Source organism: Solanum tuberosum, unplaced genomic scaffold (genome assembly GCF_000226075.1).
Source record: "Solanum tuberosum cultivar DM 1-3 516 R44 unplaced genomic scaffold, SolTub_3.0 scf00114, whole genome shotgun sequence".
NCBI lineage: Eukaryota > Viridiplantae > Streptophyta > Magnoliopsida > Solanales > Solanaceae > Solanum > Solanum tuberosum.
In genome coordinates, this window is record NW_006239038.1 from 254,318 (window position 1) to 273,864 (window position 19,547).

Consider the following 19,547-nt stretch of genomic DNA (forward strand, 5'->3'; position numbering starts at 1 on the left):
TGGTTTCTAACTTTTGTACTCATTGTGTAAAAAGAGTTATAATGAAGATTTCTTGGTCTGCAAATAATTCAGGTATAAAAAAAGTGAATTTACATTCATGGTGACAGCTTCTACCAAAAATAAATTTTCAAAAAGCAAAAATTAACATAACCAGACTAAATTGAGGAAGAACAACACATAAACATCCAGAAGATAAGAACTTTGACCACAAATCTTCACAATTTTACTTTGATTTGCAAAGAAATTAGGGCTAGGGCTCCGCTGATGTTGAGTGAAAATCGAGCAAATTGGGAAAAGAAAATACGACCCTACCCTTTTGTATTTCAATTTTTTCTTTTTTTTTAATTATAAAATACGTGTAATTTTTTAATTACGTGGCAGCCACTGAGTGGCTCAATAAGCTACGTAGGAGCGTTTATATATCAAACAATTTGGCTGTTGGATTCACGTGTTTTTTTGTTTAAGAATTGGATAGTTAAAGTGCCTACTTGTGCACTATGAAGTTAGAGGTCATACTTAAAATTTGAAGCCAAGTTTAGGATCCAATTTATGTATTATACCTTTATAATAAGCAACATATAAATGAAATACCACAAATACCCCTAACTCTAGTTAATAAGGGAGTTCAACTCTCTTTTCTCTCTCTATATTTATAAAGTAAGTAAAATAAAGTAATATAAACACAAGTACAAACTATCTTAACTGGAATATTCTATCATATTTCTATTTATTTTTTCTCAACTTTACAGTGACAAAATGATTGGAGAATTTAAAAATAAACTCCCCCACAAAATACAAATGAACATATTATTTTTACTACGTTTTAGTCAATTTGGCAACTAGAGTGTACGTGATGTGACCACATTAATAAAAACCTACATCATTTATCAATTAATTAAAAAAAATGCATACTCATTCAACTCAAAGACTAATAAAGAAAGATTATTTTCACGACTAGAATTTAAATTTTCTATATTAAAGTTTAATTTGAAACTTTTAATTAAAAGGCAAAGAAACTTCACTCTATCTCACTATACCTATAATGGTTTAAGTCAAATGTTTTATTTATATTTGATTAAGTAATAATATAATTATAAGTAAAATTAAATAAATAGAATTAAATTTGGAAGTATTCTCAGATCCTTCTACGGATCAGTCATCAGAATTCAAGAAAAAAAAAGTGCATTTAACGTGCAAATCAAGAATTAAATTAATCCTCCTTATTAAACTTTCTTTAAATTATTTATCTTATTGTTATAGTTCTCTCCTCTCTTTTTTGGATAATATAATATTTTGTGTTCATTGTTTAGTTTCAAAAAGTGAACAACATACATATATAATAGTGGTGGAGACAAAATTTTCAATTAAAATTTCATCATCTACTATACATTCATTAATTTTTTTTTAAAAATTAACTTTATATATAATGTGTGTGATTTTTCTGTAAGAAGAATATAATAAATCTCTTACGTCCTCGATATAATAATTTATATATTTTTTGCTTTCTCATACCTAGAGAGATTCAAACTCAAGACATGATCTGATTAAGTATAAAAGATATTATTGTATGTGGTGAGAATAGTAGGGCTGCTCAGCTTGTCTGGTTAATTTGGTGTAGTCCTCAAATAAAATGTCAATTACTCTCACAAAGGACATAATTTTATTCATATATTGGATAAGAACACATTTTTCTCACCTAGCTATTATATATGGTTGTAAAATATTGACTATTCAACTTTCATCGAACTATATATACTAATCATATATATTAAAAAAATTAAAAAATAACCATATTTCAATTCCTGTAATAGAAAAATAATCATTGTTTTAAAGTTTTAACAATATAGTAAAAGAAAATGGATGATAAATGGTATTTTAACCTAAAGATTATCGTGATATAAAAAAAGATGTGATGCTCGTAAATTCATTGTGTTTGTTGAGGAAAATTCATATGATATATTTGTTATAATTGCCATATATTTCAAGTTACAATCAAGAAATTGAAAATTTCATGTTACAATCAAGAAATTCTAAAATATCATGAAATTTTCAATTTTAATCCGGCCTGCAATTGATGACCTTTAAAGTAAATAAATTTAATGGAAAAATATAATATTAGTTAGCAATTATATTGCTTCTAGACCAAGAGAAAATTATAGTTGAAAATGAAACGAAATCTTGGTAATCATCGTACAGCACAAGTCATAATCTAATTACTACAAGTAAGTTGTTTTTTCCTTGAATTATAATATTATTGCTCCTGGACCAAAAGAATATTATATTTGAAAATGAAATAAAATCTTGAATATTAATCTACATCACTAGTCATAATCCAATTACTACTAGTTAATTGTTTTTCTTTAAATCATAATATTGTTCTGATATGTTTTCGTCTGATCATTTTCATTTATGAAATTTCACTGGATAATTTTTTTTTTTTATATTATTGTAGAAAAGAAATAGAAATTAGTGATGGATAGTTTATGTCGATAAATAATAAAAACTCGTTGCCAATCCTATTTAATGACGGATTTAGCACCGATTTTCATAGCTAATCTCTTCTTACTTACTTCCTCCATTTATTTTTACTTGTCATTGTTTGACTTAACACACCCATTTAAAAAATAATTATTGCTATAGATATTTTACCACACTACTCTACTAATTAATGTTGTATATTGAGTCTTGAAAAATGATATGGAGAATAATATTTAATGTTACGAGTAAAACATAGAAAAAAAAAATTGTCTTTTCTTAATATGTCAAAAATGACAAGTAAAAATAAAAATCTATTTTAGGAATAAATGTCAAGTAAAAGTGAACGGAGGGAGTGATTATTACCTACTATATATAATATATGATTAAATTATTTTATATACCTCTAAAATGAAAATTACTTGTCAAAATTTTCTTTCCTTACAATTTGGTACCTACTTTTTTAGAATATGTCAATAGACTAAAAATATTAAATGGCATTTTTTTTAGATGATTTCATACTAAATATCATAAGATTACTTGAATAATAATACCCAAGTTGTCAATCTAGTCAACACACAAATTTGAAGAAGCAACCTCTACAACAATTAATAAAATACCTTATATATACCTCTAGCAGCCTTTAATAAAATAAAAAATCTAGCACACAAAAAAGTTCTCATTTTTCTTCAAGAAAAAAAAAATGTTACTTCCTTCATTTGATTCATTGAGAGAGAAGTTTGCTTCGATATTTGACAAGTATTTTGTGGCTAATCTTTGCAAAGTTATCCTATTTTCTGGTGTTATTCTTTACTTAGCCTCAATTTTTCTTTTTATAGATCCAAATTGTCCAACTTCACCTTATGAATATTCACCAATTTCATCAAATGACACAAATCTTAGTCATTTAAGTTTTGGTCTACTTGGATCTGAAAAAGCATGGCATTATAGAAAAAGTTACATTGAAACATGGTGGAAGCCAAAATTAACAAGAGGTTACTTGTTTCTTGATGTGTCACCTAATCCAAATTTGTTACCATGGTCAAAAAATTCACCCCCTTATAGAGTTTCAACAAATATAACAAAATTAGTACAAGAAACTCACCACATTGCACCAATTATGGCTAGAATGGTACATGGTATCATGGAATTAATTGATCAAGAACATGAAGGTGTTAGATGGGTGATTATGGGAGACGACGATTCGATATTTTTCTTGGAAAATCTAGTTGATGTTCTTGGAAAATATGATCATAACAAGTATTACTATTTTGGAGGTCAAAGTGAGTACATTTTATCTAATTTTTGGTACTCTTTTAATCAAGGTTTTGGTGGTGCTGGAATTATTATGAGTTTTCCATTAGCAAAAGCATTAGCTCAAGATATGGAGAGTTGTTTAAGGAGATATCCACATTTAAGGTCTGCTGATCTTATTACTATGACTTGTATTGTGGATCTTGGAGGTAGCTTTATTCCTCTCAAAGGTCTTCATCAGGTACGTTGTTCGGATTTTCGAAAAATATTATCGTATTCGTGTTAAGTTGACTAAGTAATATATATCTCTTATTTTTAATTTTTTTTTTACCTTTTCTTTTATTGTTTGGTGAAGATATGTGATTAATTTTGTCTATATAGATTGAATTCTTTAAAAAAAATATCAATAGATGCGAGTCTGGTTCTTCAGAAATGAACTACTTTGAAAAATTTGAAAGAAATATTTATTACTATTGTACTTCTTTTTTATTGATAGAAAGAAACATTTATTACTATTGTACTTTTTTTTTTTATGATTAGTTTTACTTTGAATTTTCTCTTGCAGATCGATTTGCACGGTGATATTTCAGGATTTTTATCATCGCATCCAAAAGAGCCATTAATATCTCTTCACCATTTTGATGCTGTATCACCAATTTTCCCTTCAATGGATCGTATACAATCAACAAAGCACCTTATGAAAGCAGCAAAATTTGATAATTCTCGTATATTACAACAAATAATATGTCACCATAGGCTTAGCAATTGGACATTTTCAGTATCATGGGGATATTCAGTTCATATTTATGAGAAAATTATGCCAAGGAGTCATTTAATTAAACCCATTGAAACATTTGACACTTGGAGTGGTAGACCTCAAAATCCTCCATTTTACATGTTTAATACGAGGTCACATGTAAAAGATTCTTGTGAAACTCCTCATATTTTTTACTTGAAATCTATTGGGGGAGCGCAGAATAAAAATGAAATTATGGCCACGTATTCGCGGTCGGTGGTGCGGAAGTTGCAGGGTTGTCCAATCGACGGCAACCATTCGGCGAATTATGTCAACAAGATTCAAGTTTACTCTCCTAGAAAAAAACGCGCAGAGGTAAATTTTATATACACTTACATATCAAGTAACACTATTTTCAAGTAGAGTCACTGAACTTCACCATAAATACAAGAAATATTATTTTATCATGTTAGATATAGAGAAAACAAAAAAAAAAAAATTATTGATAAATACGTGACGTATTTCAGGATGAGTAGAAAAATTAGAATCATAAAAATTTAAGAAGTGGCAAGAACCCTTCATTCTTAACTAGATTTATGTTTCCAATCCAAAAGCTAGGGAGTGCTTTAATTTATTTCGAAAGAAGAGCTATCAAAATGCAAATTTAAATTAATCGGGACCATCGAGGGTGTGGTTAGGCCAAAAAAAACAGAAGAAGACAAAATTAGAGATTCTTTATTCTCTTTAATTCTCAAGTTGACTTAGTTGCACAATAATTTATTTATAATCAACTAATTAAATGTTTTAGATTGCTGCAATAGAAAAATTCATTGGAGTTATTGTTAGGTGAATTCAAATTCAAAACCTATGGAGTTATACATTAATTTCAAATTAACTTATAAAGATAAGTGAAATTCTCAGTCAAATATTTATAGTTATTACACTTAATTATGATTTGCATATTTATTTTTGAGTATATTTTCAAATTCACTTATAAAAAATAAGTGGTTCAGTCAAATATTTATAGTTATTACACTTAATTATGATTTGCATATTTATTTTTGAGTATATTTTCAAATTCACTTATAAAAAATAAGTGGATTAGTCAAATATTTATAGTTATTACACTTTATTATAATTTGCATATTTGTTTGAGTATATATAGTTGTTAAAATAAATATTAATTTTTTTCTTGCCTATTTTTTATTTTATTTTTTTCAGATGGGTCGATGTGAGTGTTGTGATATTATTCACACAACTGGTTCAAACAAGGCACAAGTCAAATTGAGGGAATGCTTTACCAATGAGAAAATTGCTTAGTTAACTATAATATTATGCAAATTCTTGCCAAAAAGAAATATAGAAAACATTTTTATATCTTTAGTTATATTTCGGTATTCAAAACTCACTGGTTCGATTAGTTTATACTTTATTAATTGGTTGAAGATATAATTTACGATATTCCATCTTATCTCATGAACCAAACGACTATGGTCTATCTGTATAACTAAAAAAAGGATAAGACATAGAAACACACCTATACTATCGTGAAACTGGTAATTACACATCTAAATTATGCAAGAATCCTATCACCCTCACAAATTAACAATGATGGCATATTCAGTGAAATCTCACAAATGAGGTTTAGGAGAATAGAGTGTATTCAGACGTTACCCTACCTCGTAGAGATAGATATACTATTTTCGATAGACCCTGGGCATACCTGCTAACAAAACAAGTTAAAACATATCATGTGCATAAACGCGCGTATACTAGGTGTAGGAAAGATGATCCATTAAAGGCCATAGTTGGTGCTCAAACTTTAGAAATGAAAATTGTACCAACTCAAGCATATTAACCGCGGTTAAGTGATAAAATACACATGTCATGCATCAGTTGATTTGATATATCGAAAACGTTTTTACTTCATGTCTCACATAACAAACATTTTTTAAACCTTTGTATGTTCTATATAATCTATGGCTTTCAAAATCTCTTCACCTTTGCTTTCTTTAGGTAAGTAATAATCCATTCCAGCTTGAAAAATCTTATCTGTCTCTTCCTTTTCTGTATGTGCTGTGAAAGCTATTATAGGTATTCGAATTCCATATCGCGCCTCTTCTTTCCTAATGCATTTCGTTGCTTCAAATCCATCCATCTCCGGCATCTGTCACAAAACAAAGAACGATGTAATTAAGTTATATATACTGACAATGTAACACTATCGAGGTAGTTAACATGTTTACCTCACAATCCATTAGAATATAATCAAATGGTGGTGAAGGAGTGGATGGTCCTATACCGCGTTGTTCACTAAGGCCTTTGCACACTTCATCTAGAGCTTCTTGACCATTTTTACATGTGTAAGTGGTTGCACCAAGCCTAGAAACCGCGGTTTTGCAAATCATAAGTAGCATCCTATCATCCTCAACCACCAAAATTTTCTTTCCTGTTAAAGGTAACTTCTTATTAGAACGTCCGTTAACATCAACAGAAACATCTTGTACTGATGGATGTTGTTGAATCTTGATTCTTGAAGTTGTTTCGTCGTGTGTAAATTTGAGGACACGATATAAACGAGAACCATGTAGTGGTTTTGTTATGACTATGTCTGTTGAAGGTAGCTTATCCTCATCTACACCTGGTTTATCGATCCAAACAACACGAAGAGACACATTGTTAGGAAAGTCCTTTCGTAACTCAGCCATAGCACGACTCATTTCTCGAGTTAGTCCATCACTTGTGTCAATTATGATCAAGATGAATCTTAGTCCTCTGCCTCTCCTCTGAAATGATGAGATATCGATATCTGTTCCATCAAGAGCACTGAGGGGAATTTCCTTTGATTTACACGAGGACGAGGAGGAGTTGGTTATCTTGCCTTTCACCTTCTTGAGAGTTTGAGGAAACTGCTCGTGTCGATTCACAACATGTACCTTCAAGCCTAGTACATTCATAATGAATCTACGAAGAACTCGACTTCTTTCTTCCTCCTTAATGAAAAGAATGACATTGGATTTTTGATGACTAGTGATACTGTTATCACTTGCTACTGAATGATAATATGAGTCATTAGATATATAATCTCCTCCTAATTGAGACTCTAAATCTTCTTCTTTTGCACAATTAACACTAATTGCTTGATGTTCTTGATGTTGAGGTTGATCACTTGCTATGAGGAAAATGTTGAATCTGAAGCAAGTGCCTTTTTCACCAATTTTCTTGTCGACGATACCTATTTCACCTCCCATTAAACGAACCTGAAAAATGAACGTAAATAAGGAAGAAACATGATATATGAAGTAAGAAATTCATTAAACGCGCTATGAAGCAAATCTTTGAAATGTTTCTATAATGATATGATCAGATTGTCATAAAAAGCAGAACACACTGACTCTAAATTTTGAATTTGCTACTGTACCTAGACCGTAGTGTATGGTAAAAGATACACGTACCAACGACTGAGTAATGCTGAGGCCTAAGCCAGTGCCTGCTTGTGATCCATGAACAGAAGTTGTCTGATCATTAACTTGAACATAATTCTCAAAAACTGACTTCTGTTTCTCTTTCGGAATTCCTTTCCCTGTATCATCCACCTCGAATATGAACTCCACACAGTTAGGATCTTGCTGAACTCTATTCAGTACTCGCACTTCTGCAGAAGATTCATCGTTCTGTAAACGTAAACATGGCATACAACCAATACTAGAGTTACTTGTATTCAGAGCAAGATTGGAACTTTCCTCAAAACCAGGTTTTCGAGCCCAAGCACGAAGAGTAATGTGTCCTGATGATGTAAATTTATCTGCATTTTGCAACAGGTTATTCAAGATCCTTTGCAATTCTATCCTATCTCCTTTAACACGAGAGAATCTTGCGATAGAACCATCACATGGATCTAGTAACACATCGACATTCTTCATTGCTCCATTCGGGTAATAGATATTGACAACATGTTCTAGTAACTCTTCCATGTTGAATTCTTCTTCTTTAAGCTGCTTCTTCCCTTCTTCAATCTTGTTTTCGTCAAGAATCGAATTCAATATGTCTGAAGGAAAAAGATCATAACTTTGGAGTTACATAGTAGGTAATCGCGCAATAAAATAAGACAGATGACCTTCTATAAACGCTTTTCTTAGATTGTCAGAGCATACAAGTTAAATCCGACTAAGCTAACAAAACACTAAACTAAAAGATCGTTATAGCAAGACTCCATATGATCCAAATACTTTACTATACTATAAACGCTTCAGAGTATATAAGTTAAATCTGACTGAGCTAACAAAACACTAACCTAAAAGATCATTCTTTCAAGATTCCATATGATCCAAATACTTTACTATACTATAAATGCTTTTCTTAGATTGTGAGAGTATACAAGTTAAATCCGACTAAGCTAACAAAACACTAACCTAAAAGATCATTCTTTCAAGATTCCATATGATCCAAATACTTTACTATACTATAAACGGTTTTCTTAGATTGTCAGAGCATACAAGTTAAATCCAACTTAGCTAACAAAACACTAACCTAAAAGATCGTTCTAGCAAGATTCCATATGATCCAAATACTTTACTATACTATAAACGGTTTTCTTAGATTGTCAGAGCATACAAGTTAAATCCAACTTAGCTAACAAAACACTAACCTAAAAGATCATTCTTTCAAGATTCCATATGATCCAAATACTTTACTATACTATATACGCTTCAGAGTATATAAGTTAAATCTGACTGAGCTAACAAAACACTAACCTAAAAGATCATTCTTTCAAGATTCCATATGATCCAAATACTTTACTATACTATATACGCTTCAGAGTATATAAGTTAAATCTGACTGAGCTAACAAAACACTAACCTAAAAGATCATTCTTTCAAGATTCCATATGATCCAAATACTTTACTATACTATATACGCTTCAGAGTATATAAGTTAAATCCGACTGAGCTAACAAAACACTAACCTAAAAGATCATTCTAGCAAGACTCCATATGATCTGAATACTTTACTATACTATAAACGCTTCAGAGTACATAAGTTAAATCCGATTGAGCTAACAAAACACTAACCTAAAAGATCGTTCTTGCAAGACTCCATATGATCCAAATACTTCACCAATTCAGATTGAGGTGAAGCCTGAACGCGACACATCCAAATTAATCCACTTATTCCAGCAAGAGAAGCTCTAACATCATGATTTGCGCGAGCAGACGCAGTACTTTTATTCATACTCTTCCTCTCTGCTTGTTGAGTTGCTTCCATTTGCTTTATAAGTGCAGAACACAAATACATTTCTCTTCTTGCTGCTCTTATTGTTAGTATAACAAAAGTAACTATGGATATAGCCAAAACAACTATCATTAAGATAATTAACATAAATCCAAATTTAATGTTCTTATGATAATCGCGTTGTAGAACATCCTGTACATTATACACCTGAAAAATTCAATCATACGAAGAATTAACCTAAATAGTCGTTACAAGACTCTTTAAACTAAAAATAGTCGATAGATGTGAGACAGTACCTTAATCTCCCCTTCAATTATTTTGACCTTATGGACCCAAAAAGGTATCAATACAGCAGGTACCAAAACTATTATGAGTAACTACATGTGACAAAATATTCAAAAATAAATAAATAAGTTAACTAAATTATTATTATTTTTGGTTTAATAAGAAATTGACTAATAAATATTTTAGCACTAGAAAACTTACCATAACCAAGCAGAAACCAACAGGCATTGGCACTTTAAATAAGCTTAGATTCATGGCTGAAAAAAAATATTAACACTAGTGATAATGCAACATAGATCAATACTTTTAATTTAAAAATAGTTTGGTACACGAAACATCCTACATGATCCCGGGAAGGGGTACTATCCATCGGGAAGGGGTACTATCCATAGACAGTCTAACCTGATGCAAGATTTAACGACTCGAACGTGTGAGCTATTGGAAGATCTTCAAAGGAATGGCGAGGAGGAGAGGATAAAAGAAGTATTTTTTTTTCCTCAACTAAAAAAGCAAAAACTTAACTCTTATTAAGACAAAGTATATATATAAGGATATTACTAGTTTTTTAAAAAGGAAAGAAATATATTACTATTACGAAAAGAATAGTAAACAGACATATGCATATATTTTCTTTCCATTTGTCTTAAAATTTAATATTTTTCTTTTTAAAATCAAAAGTAGGGAAAACAACCATCATGGTCGTATATGTTTAAAACTAGGTTCGAAATAATCCTTTGAATTATGCATTTGTCAATTATAATTTTCATGATGCATACACGATTTTGATATAGAATTCATATTTGTTTCAACTCAATATATTATTTTTTTTGCACGGACTTTATTATATCATGAATGAAATAATGTTTTAATGAATTAGTTTCTCAAATAATGCTAAAGGATTATTAATTCACTCATGACACATCTTCGAACTCTTGGATATTGTTCTCGAATTTCGACTTTTACAAGTTAAACTCTCCAACACTTCTTTTTTGTTCAACCATCCGGTCTTGGAAATCCACTAGCTCGACTAATCAAGATTCACAACGGGTAAGGCTCCACCATTAAATGGAGGTAAAAGCTAAGAGAAAACTCGGTTTGAACCAGAAAATTACAGAACGAAAAACAAATCGGAAGAACACAAAGCATTCTTCTGATAATGATGATATTGTTCTATGCTCTTGAGACAAAAAGAGTTTTAGTCAGCACTAAAAGAAATCCTCAGTATGACTTTCCACAGTGTATCAAGCTTCCAGCTCCCAAAAAGAGACCAAAAATGGCAGCACTTCCCAGAGTAGTTTGTCCAATGTATCGAATTTTCATTAAGCCGGGAACCTGCAAAATATTGAGAAAGTTCATGCCGTCATGGGCTAATAGTATGGCAGGAAAACTTGAATAACTATATCAAAAGTTCGACAAACTTGAGCAAATTTAAGAAGACTATAATAAGGGACAACATGAAACTTCGACAATCAATAGATTTCACTTGCATCTCAATCGCGAAAGGAGGAAAAAATCATTAGACATCTCGACACAAAGGTAAAGAAACAAAAAGATCAAAGCAGAATCCTTATTTATAACCTACTTAATCCAGAAACTGATAGTAGTAAAGGCACAAACCAGAAATCGATTAGAATGAAAAAGAAAAGAAAGAGCTACTGCTCTCGTAAGTACGATCCTCAACACCCTTATCAATGCTTGTCCATTACTTGATGTCTGAGTTGTCCAGGAAAACACAGGTAGCTTTTTGAACTTCATTTGTTGTTTTAGTTTTCACTCGACAAAAAACAAACATTCAATTTTTTTCTGGAAATGAGTGAATTGTTGATCTAGATTCTAGTCATCACGCAAACATGTCATGAAGTGGCTAACATAAACCACAATCTGGATACCTTGGGAAACAAAGTGTTGAGACCCCCTACATGATATCGTTGATAGATTAAAATATGTTTCTATTGTTTAAAAACATTAAGTTGAGGATACCCGAAGCTTGCACTGCAACTTGGCTAACCGTCAACCATAAACTGCAGTATTATTCCACATGTATATAGCTTTGAAGGCACTTCAATGAAATCAATGATTAAAGACCAAGGCTAAACCTAGATTATTTACTTGCACTACTTCTTTTGATAAGGACATTTATTTGTAGTACTCAAACCAAGAAGAGGAGAATTGACATAAAATCTAGCCAGTAAATTTAAATAATACTAAAAAAGAAAGGAGAAGAGTTGAAGCTAGATTGCATTCACGGTTATTAAATTAATAGGTGGTAGAAAAGGATGAAGAACTTACCTTGTATCTAACAGCCTCATATGTCCCATAAACAGCACCTACAAATGAACATTACGAATCAAATGCAGTTCAAATTACTGAATCTTCTTTCAGTAATGTCTGATTGAGACATTGCCATAAAAGTAATAATACTTCATTTTGACATCTTCGAGGATGAAAACTTTTGACATCAATCTAAGGCCCTGGTAAAGGTCAGCACACTCAACTGGTGAAAGTGAAAGTATGAATTCAGTTATAAAGAACCTCCCACAGAAAGGCATCACAAAGCCAAAATGGAAAATCTTCTCCACGTGCCTTAGTGACAAGTATTCTTACTTCAAACAAATTGAACCTGCCCAAAAGATTTCTAGTTTCCAACTCAGTATATGAGAGATATCTTCGGTAAACATCTTACCTTATAAAGAAAATATATCTTGAATAAATGGCAAAGTCCCGGTCAGTAGCCAATGGATCAAGAGGTAAGAAACTCTAAAAGGAAATTTTAAAATATACTTAAACAACCTCGATTGATCCTTCATTCGAAAAATAGAATTGAGGGATATACTTCCTTCACCATATTTAACTATAATTCCTCCTTCTACACCAACTACACAACCCAAATTTTTTTACTATTATTTGGGCTTCTTCTCTTTTTTAGTCCACCAAACTACACAAAGTGTGTTTGGTCTCTAAGTCTCTTTTCTTCCTTCCTAATGTGGTAAGGTAATTAGAATTGCCAGTTGTAACACATCTATAATCCAGTTCATAAAAGGTTTCTTGTCTTTTATCTATCTTATCAAAAAAAAAAGTTGCTCGCCTTTATATTACCTTTTCAACAAGAAAAGGTTGCTCGTTCTTTATTATCTTCTTAAAAGAAAATTTGCATGCCTTTTATCTGCTGATGCCAATTAAGAAAAATTAGATGTTTCTTTTTTATAATATAATAAAATTACTAAGCAAAGGCCCCAAGAGCTTTGATCTAGTGGTAAGGGAGTAGCACGCAAGTGTCGGTTAGGCACACGTCATGAATTCAAACTCCTCCACAGATAAAAGCCTAGTATCTAAGTAGAAAAGGGTAGAGGAACGGGCCCATTCTCTAGTCCAACCCATTCCATTCCACTAATGGAAACTAATAGCTAATGTTTCTGTACTCTAGCTCTGTCACCCTTCATTAACTATGGATACGATCTTTCCAGTGTGAAGGCCCTACCCTAAGGTTTATTAAACAAGAGTTCCCTTCTGCCATTTCCTATCAGTATCATTGATAAACCCACAAAATCACCATCTAATTGATGTAATGTCATCAATCAATTCCCAAATAGTCCATCCATTATGCCTCAATCCCAAATTAGTCAGGGTCTTAAATGGAAATCTACTATTTCAATTCCACTTTACTCGGACCCATTTAGATCATTGACCATATCATGACTATTTCTAGTCCTCCTTTCAACATACATCACTTTCCTCTTCTATCACACTTGAAATCAACTATACAAAGCTCAAATAAGCAGAGTTAGCAATAACTATCAAACAAGTTCATAAAATCTAGAACACAATTGAGCAATGACATCAACTACTCCTCAGTCCCAAACTGGCTGGTGTTGGCTATATGAACCCTCATTGACTATATTACTCGATCAAACAAGCTCATAAAATCTAGAACACAATTGAGCAATGACATCAACTACTCCTCAGTCCCAAACTGGCTGGTGTTGGCTATATGAACCCTCATTGACTATATTACTCGATCAAACAAGCTCATAAAATCTAGAACACAATTGAGCAATGACATCAACTACTCCTCAGTCCCAAACAGGCTGGTGTTGGCTATATTTTTTTGATGACAAGGGAACCCGCAACCGCTATCCTTTGGATGCGCACAGAGTAAAATCCCCGCTCCTATGCAATAGCTCGCAAACCACATAGGGGAGGTAACCCGCACTAGGCAATCCCGGTGCGACGAGCTCGACCCAGAAGGCAAACCCCTTGCTTTCGCTAGCAAGGGGTTTCGAACTTGAGACCTCCAACATGGAAGTCCCAAGCCCAAACCACTGAGCCACCCCGAAGGGTGGATGGTGTTGGCTATATGAACCTTCATTGACTATATTACTCAAACAAACAAGCTCATAAAATCTAGAACACAATTGAGCAATGACATCAACTACTCCTCAGTCCCAAACTGGCTGGTGTTGGCTATATGAACCCTCATTGACTATATTACTCGATCAAACAAGCTCATAAAATCTAGAACACAATTGATATATGACATCAACAACTACTTCTCAGTCCCAAGCAACAGAGGCGTATCTAGAGGGGTTCCGTGGGTTCACGTGAACCCATGCTCCCCTCTCTAGATTATATATAATAGTGTTATATTTTTAAAAAAATATTTAAATATAGAGGTGTGAACCCACGTTAAAAATAGCATATAATAAGACAATGATGATTGAGTGCACCTCTCTAAGCAAAGATAGAAATTTAAATCTTATATTTATCTTATTTTGTAAGTAACACCCCTCCAAGTGGTTATTGATAACATTTTTGACGTTTCAATCAATTTTTCTTTTGTTTTTTTTACTTTAATCTTTCAAAATTTTCAAGTGTATAACATTGAAAATTCCTAAAAAAATTAATTAGCACGGTATAATTTTTATATAATTAAATCAAATGTGTAAATTAAAATTTAAAACTTGTAGTATTATATACGTTGGATGTATAATTTTTAAAAGTTAACGGTTCAATGTTAAGAACGTAAAGGTCAAACCGATCAAATTTATATCTTAGATATAATAATGCACCCATTTTTCCGAAATCCTAGATACGCCTCTGCCAAGCAAGTCGGGGTCTGCTATATGAATCCTCAACGACTATATTACTCCATCTAAATAGTCATTTCTCAAGCCAATTACAGCAACAGTATCGATTAAGGGCAAAAAAAAATAAGCAAAAATGAGAAAAATGGTTAGTAGAGTTTAAGAAGAAAAGTTTGAAGGAATTTACCAACAGCGCCACCAATTGCACCACCGACGGCCACCCCCGCCGTCACACGCGCCAAGCAGCTATCTCTCGCCATTTCTCGCTCTCTCTCTCCTCTTTCTCTCTCTTCAATGGGGTAATTTGAGTTCGTTGTTCAGTGAAAAAGAGTGACAAATGGTTTATATAGTTTCCCTTGAGGGCCTGTAGAGAAAATGACGCAACAGATCCCTCCCTCATGTTCTACGTAAGTTCACAAGAGTCCCTCAAATATATTTTCAAACACTCGCACCCCTCACTTTCAACTCTAAGGGCTCGTTTGGTTGGAAACAAGTTATTTCGAAATTAATTATATCTCACCACGTTACAATCATGGGATAACTAGTCCTAAGGGCTCATTTGGTTGGAAACAAATTATTCTGAAATTTGTTATATTTCACCCTCAACATAAGATAAAAATAACATTACAATCACAAAATAACTAATCTCAGAATAAGTTATACGATGATTTTATCCTGCAAATAACCTCGAGATTAGTTTTCACTTGCCCTACTACCAAACAAGCCCTAAGATTGTGAGTTTGAACGCTCTTAGAGGGGGTAAGAAAAAAAACTAAGCCACCATGATCCACTCAAGCTCTCACCTCTTGTTGTAGTAATAAAAGGTTTGACATAGATTCTTACCTTGTTTTGTTATCATCATATATTATTATAAGTGGGAAGCTCCAAAGTGAAAAGTTGAATTACCATTTTGCCCTTTTACTAAATAAAAATTGGATTAATTATTTAATTAAATATAAATAATTTAGTTACATAATGGTAGAATTTAAGTCCTTAAGCCATTTAATAATTAAATTGTTATTTTCTTGATAAATGAGTACATTTGATATTGTTTTAAATCATGATCATAATTCTCAATGGAAAATTTTGAAAAGTTATGATAGATAAAACAATGTATATATCATCATCATATCATTCATATATTATTATTATTATTATTATTATTATATTACTAAAAGTGAGAACAAAAAAAGTTGAAAGTTGAAATACCAAAATAACCTTATAAAGTTGAATTACTACAATAATACTATTAAGGGATCTACTATTAATCATATACCCCATTTTCCCCTTATTTCTAAATAAAAATGTTATAAAATAATAATCTTATCATGTTGTTGTTGTTGTTATTATTATTATTATTATTATTATTATTATTATTATTATTATTATTATTATTATTATTATTATTATTATTATTATTATTATTATTATTATTATTATTATTATTATTATTATTATATACATTTAATGTCCTAATCTTATTACTAGACCAATTTGCAGGACTAACGCACCTTGAGTGTATTTAGACATTAAAGTTGAGATTCTATTAAATGATGGTTATGACTTCAGTTGTGAATTGGAATGGATTTTAACACATCTGTTTTTTTCCCCCTTATAAGCTAAAGAGTCTCATGTCCATTTGTGTTTAATAGACTTCTCAATTTCGCAAGTCATTATCAAATTAAATTGCTATATTAAAAAAAAGAAAAAAAAAGAGAGAACAGTTAATTTATGAAAATATTCTGTAAAGTTAAGTAGCATTTTTATCCATGATTAGAAAAAATAAATTTCATATTAAATGACTAAAAAAACATGTGAAGAAGAAGAAGAAACAAAAACTATTGTAATTCTCACGTAAAATGAAGTAACATTTTTGTCCATGATTAGAAAGCATAAACACCTAATTAAATTACTAACATATATGTGTAATGAAGGGGAAAAAACTGAAAACTGCTTAAATGCTCACCTATTTATTTACTCAAATAAAGGAGAAGACAGTTTCTCCACCAAATATAAAAATAAAAAATTGTTACTTTCAAGAAAGTTTTTTCATCTTCCTCTAATTACATGAACTAATTATAAAACACTATTAAATATGTCTATTAACTCCCAAATATTAATAATATAATATTGAAAGTTTTGAAGGAGTCTTCACATTTATTAATATATAAATATCTCTTAAGTTTCTATTCCCTTCCAACTGATTCATCATTTGCATTTCAATTTTCATTGTTCTTATTAAAGATCTCTATTTGTGCTTATGAGTTATGATCTTTTTCTCACTACAGTCTGCACAAGCTCTTCTTATTTAGTTAATTTCTTCTTCTCCACTAATTTTAGTTTCAGGTACTTAATTAACAAAGTATATTAATTGATAACTTAATGTTATCATATTTTTAGGTTTATGTCGCTATACTAATTAATATACAATTATCTCCCTTTTCTACTTTCTTACTTTTTAATGTACATGTGGTTGAGCCGAAGCAAATTTTATAAGATTTTTGTGTATTTGGATTGATCATGATGGGATTCAATATATGCACATCAGTTTATTTCTTATTGTCTATTCAATGAGTATTTAATTAAGGTGTTATATATGTCACTAAAATATGTATCATGTTTGTAAGATTTTTTAGCCTTTAACTTATGAGTTGTTACTTTTTTTATATGTTTTGATTTTTATTTTATTGTACTGAAAAAGTGAAATAAAATATATATTATTTAACTATATCATTTGCAATATAAGATTTGTATTATGTACTTTGAGTTAAACGTGCAACGCACGTTCCGTAAAACTAGTATAGCATAAAAGAGATAATTACAAACAGAAGGGGCACATATAACCAGAACCTCCAAGGGAAACAAGAAATTGATTACACATTTTTTCCAAACATCTACTAGCATTAAAGAAATTGATTTAACAAACTAATTTGCTTCTAGTTTGTATACAGAATTAAAGAAGAAAAAAAGAGTACAACCAAGAAAGAAAAATGGCCTTTTAAGGCTCTGTAAGATTCATAGCTGTGATTACAGAGTATTGTGTGTTCACATTTCTTGTTCTTGCCATAATCATCAATCTCCCCAAAAAAATTTATTGCAGCTTCTTGTATGTGTGTGTGAGAAGAGGCAGCAAACTATTGTGACATAGTTTGTGCATTTCTAGCACTCTCTTTCACCATTGTCTTAACAAACAGTTCTCCTGCTCGGTAGGAGGATCGAACCTGGAGAAGAAAAAACTCTGTTAAATCACAAAGCTTACATAATTGGAGCAGTCAAAGAGAAGATTGCAAGCTTGACAGATGACATGATTAAGAACGAAACAAGTCCAATTCTCCTGTTTCAGAAGAGTTGGCTGTGATTCACTAGGACCATTCATGATCTAGTTAGAATTTCCACATTGAAAAACTAAAATCAAACTTCAAAAGCAGGCATTTCTTATCGAAAGGAGATTATTATTAGTGTAAGGTCTTACCAAGGGACCACTGGCAACATATCGGAAGCCAATAGACTCTCCGTAGTCCTTCCAAAAAGCAAATTTTTCAGGGGTAACATATTCTTTGACAGTAAGATGTAATGGGGTTGGCTGCATAAATGAGAGATAACTTCGTTAGTCTAAGTTGCTAGGAGCCTCAGAGAGGAGATAGGACGAAAGGAGATACAGAATCAGTGGATCACAAACTTCAAACATCAAAACAGATTAAATGAAGTCTTCTGAGAACACAGAAGAGACAAGACAGCAGAAACCAGTACGTCATTTCGTAAGTAGTTAGTTACATAGAATTTGAACCAGTAAAGCCACTTTTTATCTAGAGGTTGAATCCCGGGTACCATATTGCTCACCTGTAAATACTGGCCCAGCGTCAAAATATCAACATCTATGGCCCTTAGATCAGCCATGGCTTCCTTCAGCTCATCATCAGTTTCACCAAGTCCCAACATTATAGAAGTTTTTGTTATCATCCCTTTCTTATCGAGTTTTGCATGTTTAAGCACAGATAGACTTTGTTCATACCTGCATCATCCAATGTGAAATCATTTAGCATCTCATACTAGTAATTATTATCATTATTCCTATTCTAGGGACAAGCATCACACAAGTTTATTATGATGTGCAAGCAATTCATGAATTCATACAAATTGTGAATCAGTTTGTTCCCGACACAGGAAATTATGCTTAGCGCTCTAGAATTTATCATTTTCCCTTTTCATTTTGAAAATAAGGACTACCATTCTTGCACATTCAATCACATTCATCCGTTAGGACTGGCTTGACTTACTGCAAAATCCAGCTTTCTCCATCAGTTTTGCATTTCCATTATGTTCATCCTTCAGACTAAAAGATGACTGTTCAATTTACACTGTATTCAGTTTATATGCCATATTTCTTTTTACACTTAGAACTGATATGAACCAGATATCAATTGACATTCCCTCTTAACGTATACCTAGGTTAAGTCATTGTTTTTTTTTTTTTTAATACAAGG

General features: G+C 31.5%; 4 protein-coding genes across 4 annotated transcripts in view; 1 reads left to right on the forward strand and 3 right to left on the reverse strand.

Moving 5' to 3' along the window:
* The first annotated feature begins 3,133 nt into the window (after positions 1 to 3,133).
* LOC102600818 (uncharacterized) lies at positions 3,134 to 5,852 on the forward strand. The gene is made up of 3 exons (XM_006349740.2): positions 3,134 to 3,970; positions 4,295 to 4,840; positions 5,687 to 5,852. The coding sequence occupies exons 1-3, from the start codon at positions 3,179 to 3,181 to the stop codon at positions 5,783 to 5,785; spliced, it is 1,437 nt and encodes a 478-aa protein (XP_006349802.1). The 5' UTR covers positions 3,134 to 3,178; the 3' UTR covers positions 5,786 to 5,852.
* Positions 5,853 to 6,329: 477 nt separating this feature from the next.
* LOC102594786 (histidine kinase CKI1) lies at positions 6,330 to 10,210 on the reverse strand. Its single transcript, XM_006349885.2, has 6 exons — positions 10,184 to 10,210; positions 9,994 to 10,074; positions 9,538 to 9,904; positions 7,921 to 8,513; positions 6,712 to 7,725; positions 6,330 to 6,632 (listed from the first exon to the last, which is right to left on the reverse strand). The coding sequence occupies exons 1-6, from the start codon at positions 10,208 to 10,210 to the stop codon at positions 6,417 to 6,419; spliced, it is 2,298 nt and encodes a 765-aa protein (XP_006349947.1). The 3' UTR covers positions 6,330 to 6,416.
* A 649-nt stretch (positions 10,211 to 10,859) lies between these two features.
* On the reverse strand, positions 10,860 to 15,388 carry LOC102601159 (reactive oxygen species modulator 1-like). Its single transcript, XM_006349741.2, has 3 exons — positions 15,251 to 15,388; positions 12,272 to 12,309; positions 10,860 to 11,314 (listed from the first exon to the last, which is right to left on the reverse strand). The coding sequence occupies exons 1-3, from the start codon at positions 15,321 to 15,323 to the stop codon at positions 11,201 to 11,203; spliced, it is 225 nt and encodes a 74-aa protein (XP_006349803.1). The 5' UTR covers positions 15,324 to 15,388; the 3' UTR covers positions 10,860 to 11,200.
* A 2,515-nt stretch (positions 15,389 to 17,903) lies between these two features.
* LOC102601496 (lipoyl synthase, chloroplastic) overlaps positions 17,904 to 19,547 on the reverse strand; it is a 5,539-nt gene continuing 3,895 nt past the window's right edge. The window contains exons 4-6 of the mRNA XM_006349742.2: positions 18,904 to 19,075; positions 18,536 to 18,646; positions 17,904 to 18,284 (exon numbers count right to left, since the gene is read on the reverse strand). Of these exons, the coding sequence (XP_006349804.1) occupies positions 18,198 to 18,284; positions 18,536 to 18,646; positions 18,904 to 19,075 (370 nt within the window). The 3' untranslated portion in view covers positions 17,904 to 18,197. The remainder of the gene's footprint in view (positions 18,285 to 18,535; positions 18,647 to 18,903; positions 19,076 to 19,547) is intronic.

What these genes read in the sequence shown, in the direction of transcription:
- LOC102600818 (XM_006349740.2), top strand. Translation starts at nt 3,179, where the DNA reads ATGTTACTTCCTTCATTTGATTCATTGAGAGAGAAGTTTGCTTCGATA. An exon ending in CTCTCAAAGGTCTTCATCAG is followed by an intron (nt 3,971 to 4,294) that starts GTACGTTGTTCG and finishes TTTCTCTTGCAG; the next exon opens with ATCGATTTGCACGGTGATAT. An exon ending in CTAGAAAAAAACGCGCAGAG is followed by an intron (nt 4,841 to 5,686) that starts GTAAATTTTATA and finishes TATTTTTTTCAG; the next exon opens with ATGGGTCGATGTGAGTGTTG.
- LOC102594786 (XM_006349885.2), bottom strand. Translation starts at nt 10,210, where the DNA reads ATGCCTGTTGGTTTCTGCTTGGTTATG. An exon ending in TAATTGAAGGGGAGATTAAG is followed by an intron (nt 9,905 to 9,993) that starts GTACTGTCTCAC and finishes TGAATTTTTCAG; the next exon opens with GTGTATAATGTACAGGATGT. An exon ending in ATATTCTAATGGATTGTGAG is followed by an intron (nt 6,633 to 6,711) that starts GTAAACATGTTA and finishes GTTTTGTGACAG; the next exon opens with ATGCCGGAGATGGATGGATT.
- LOC102601159 (XM_006349741.2), bottom strand. Translation starts at nt 15,323, where the DNA reads ATGGCGAGAGATAGCTGCTTGGCGCGTGTGACGGCGGGGGTGGCCGTC. An exon ending in TGCAATTGGTGGCGCTGTTG is followed by an intron (nt 12,310 to 15,250) that starts GTAAATTCCTTC and finishes GTTCATTTGTAG; the next exon opens with GTGCTGTTTATGGGACATAT. An exon ending in ATGAGGCTGTTAGATACAAG is followed by an intron (nt 11,315 to 12,271) that starts GTAAGTTCTTCA and finishes AATATTTTGCAG; the next exon opens with GTTCCCGGCTTAATGAAAAT.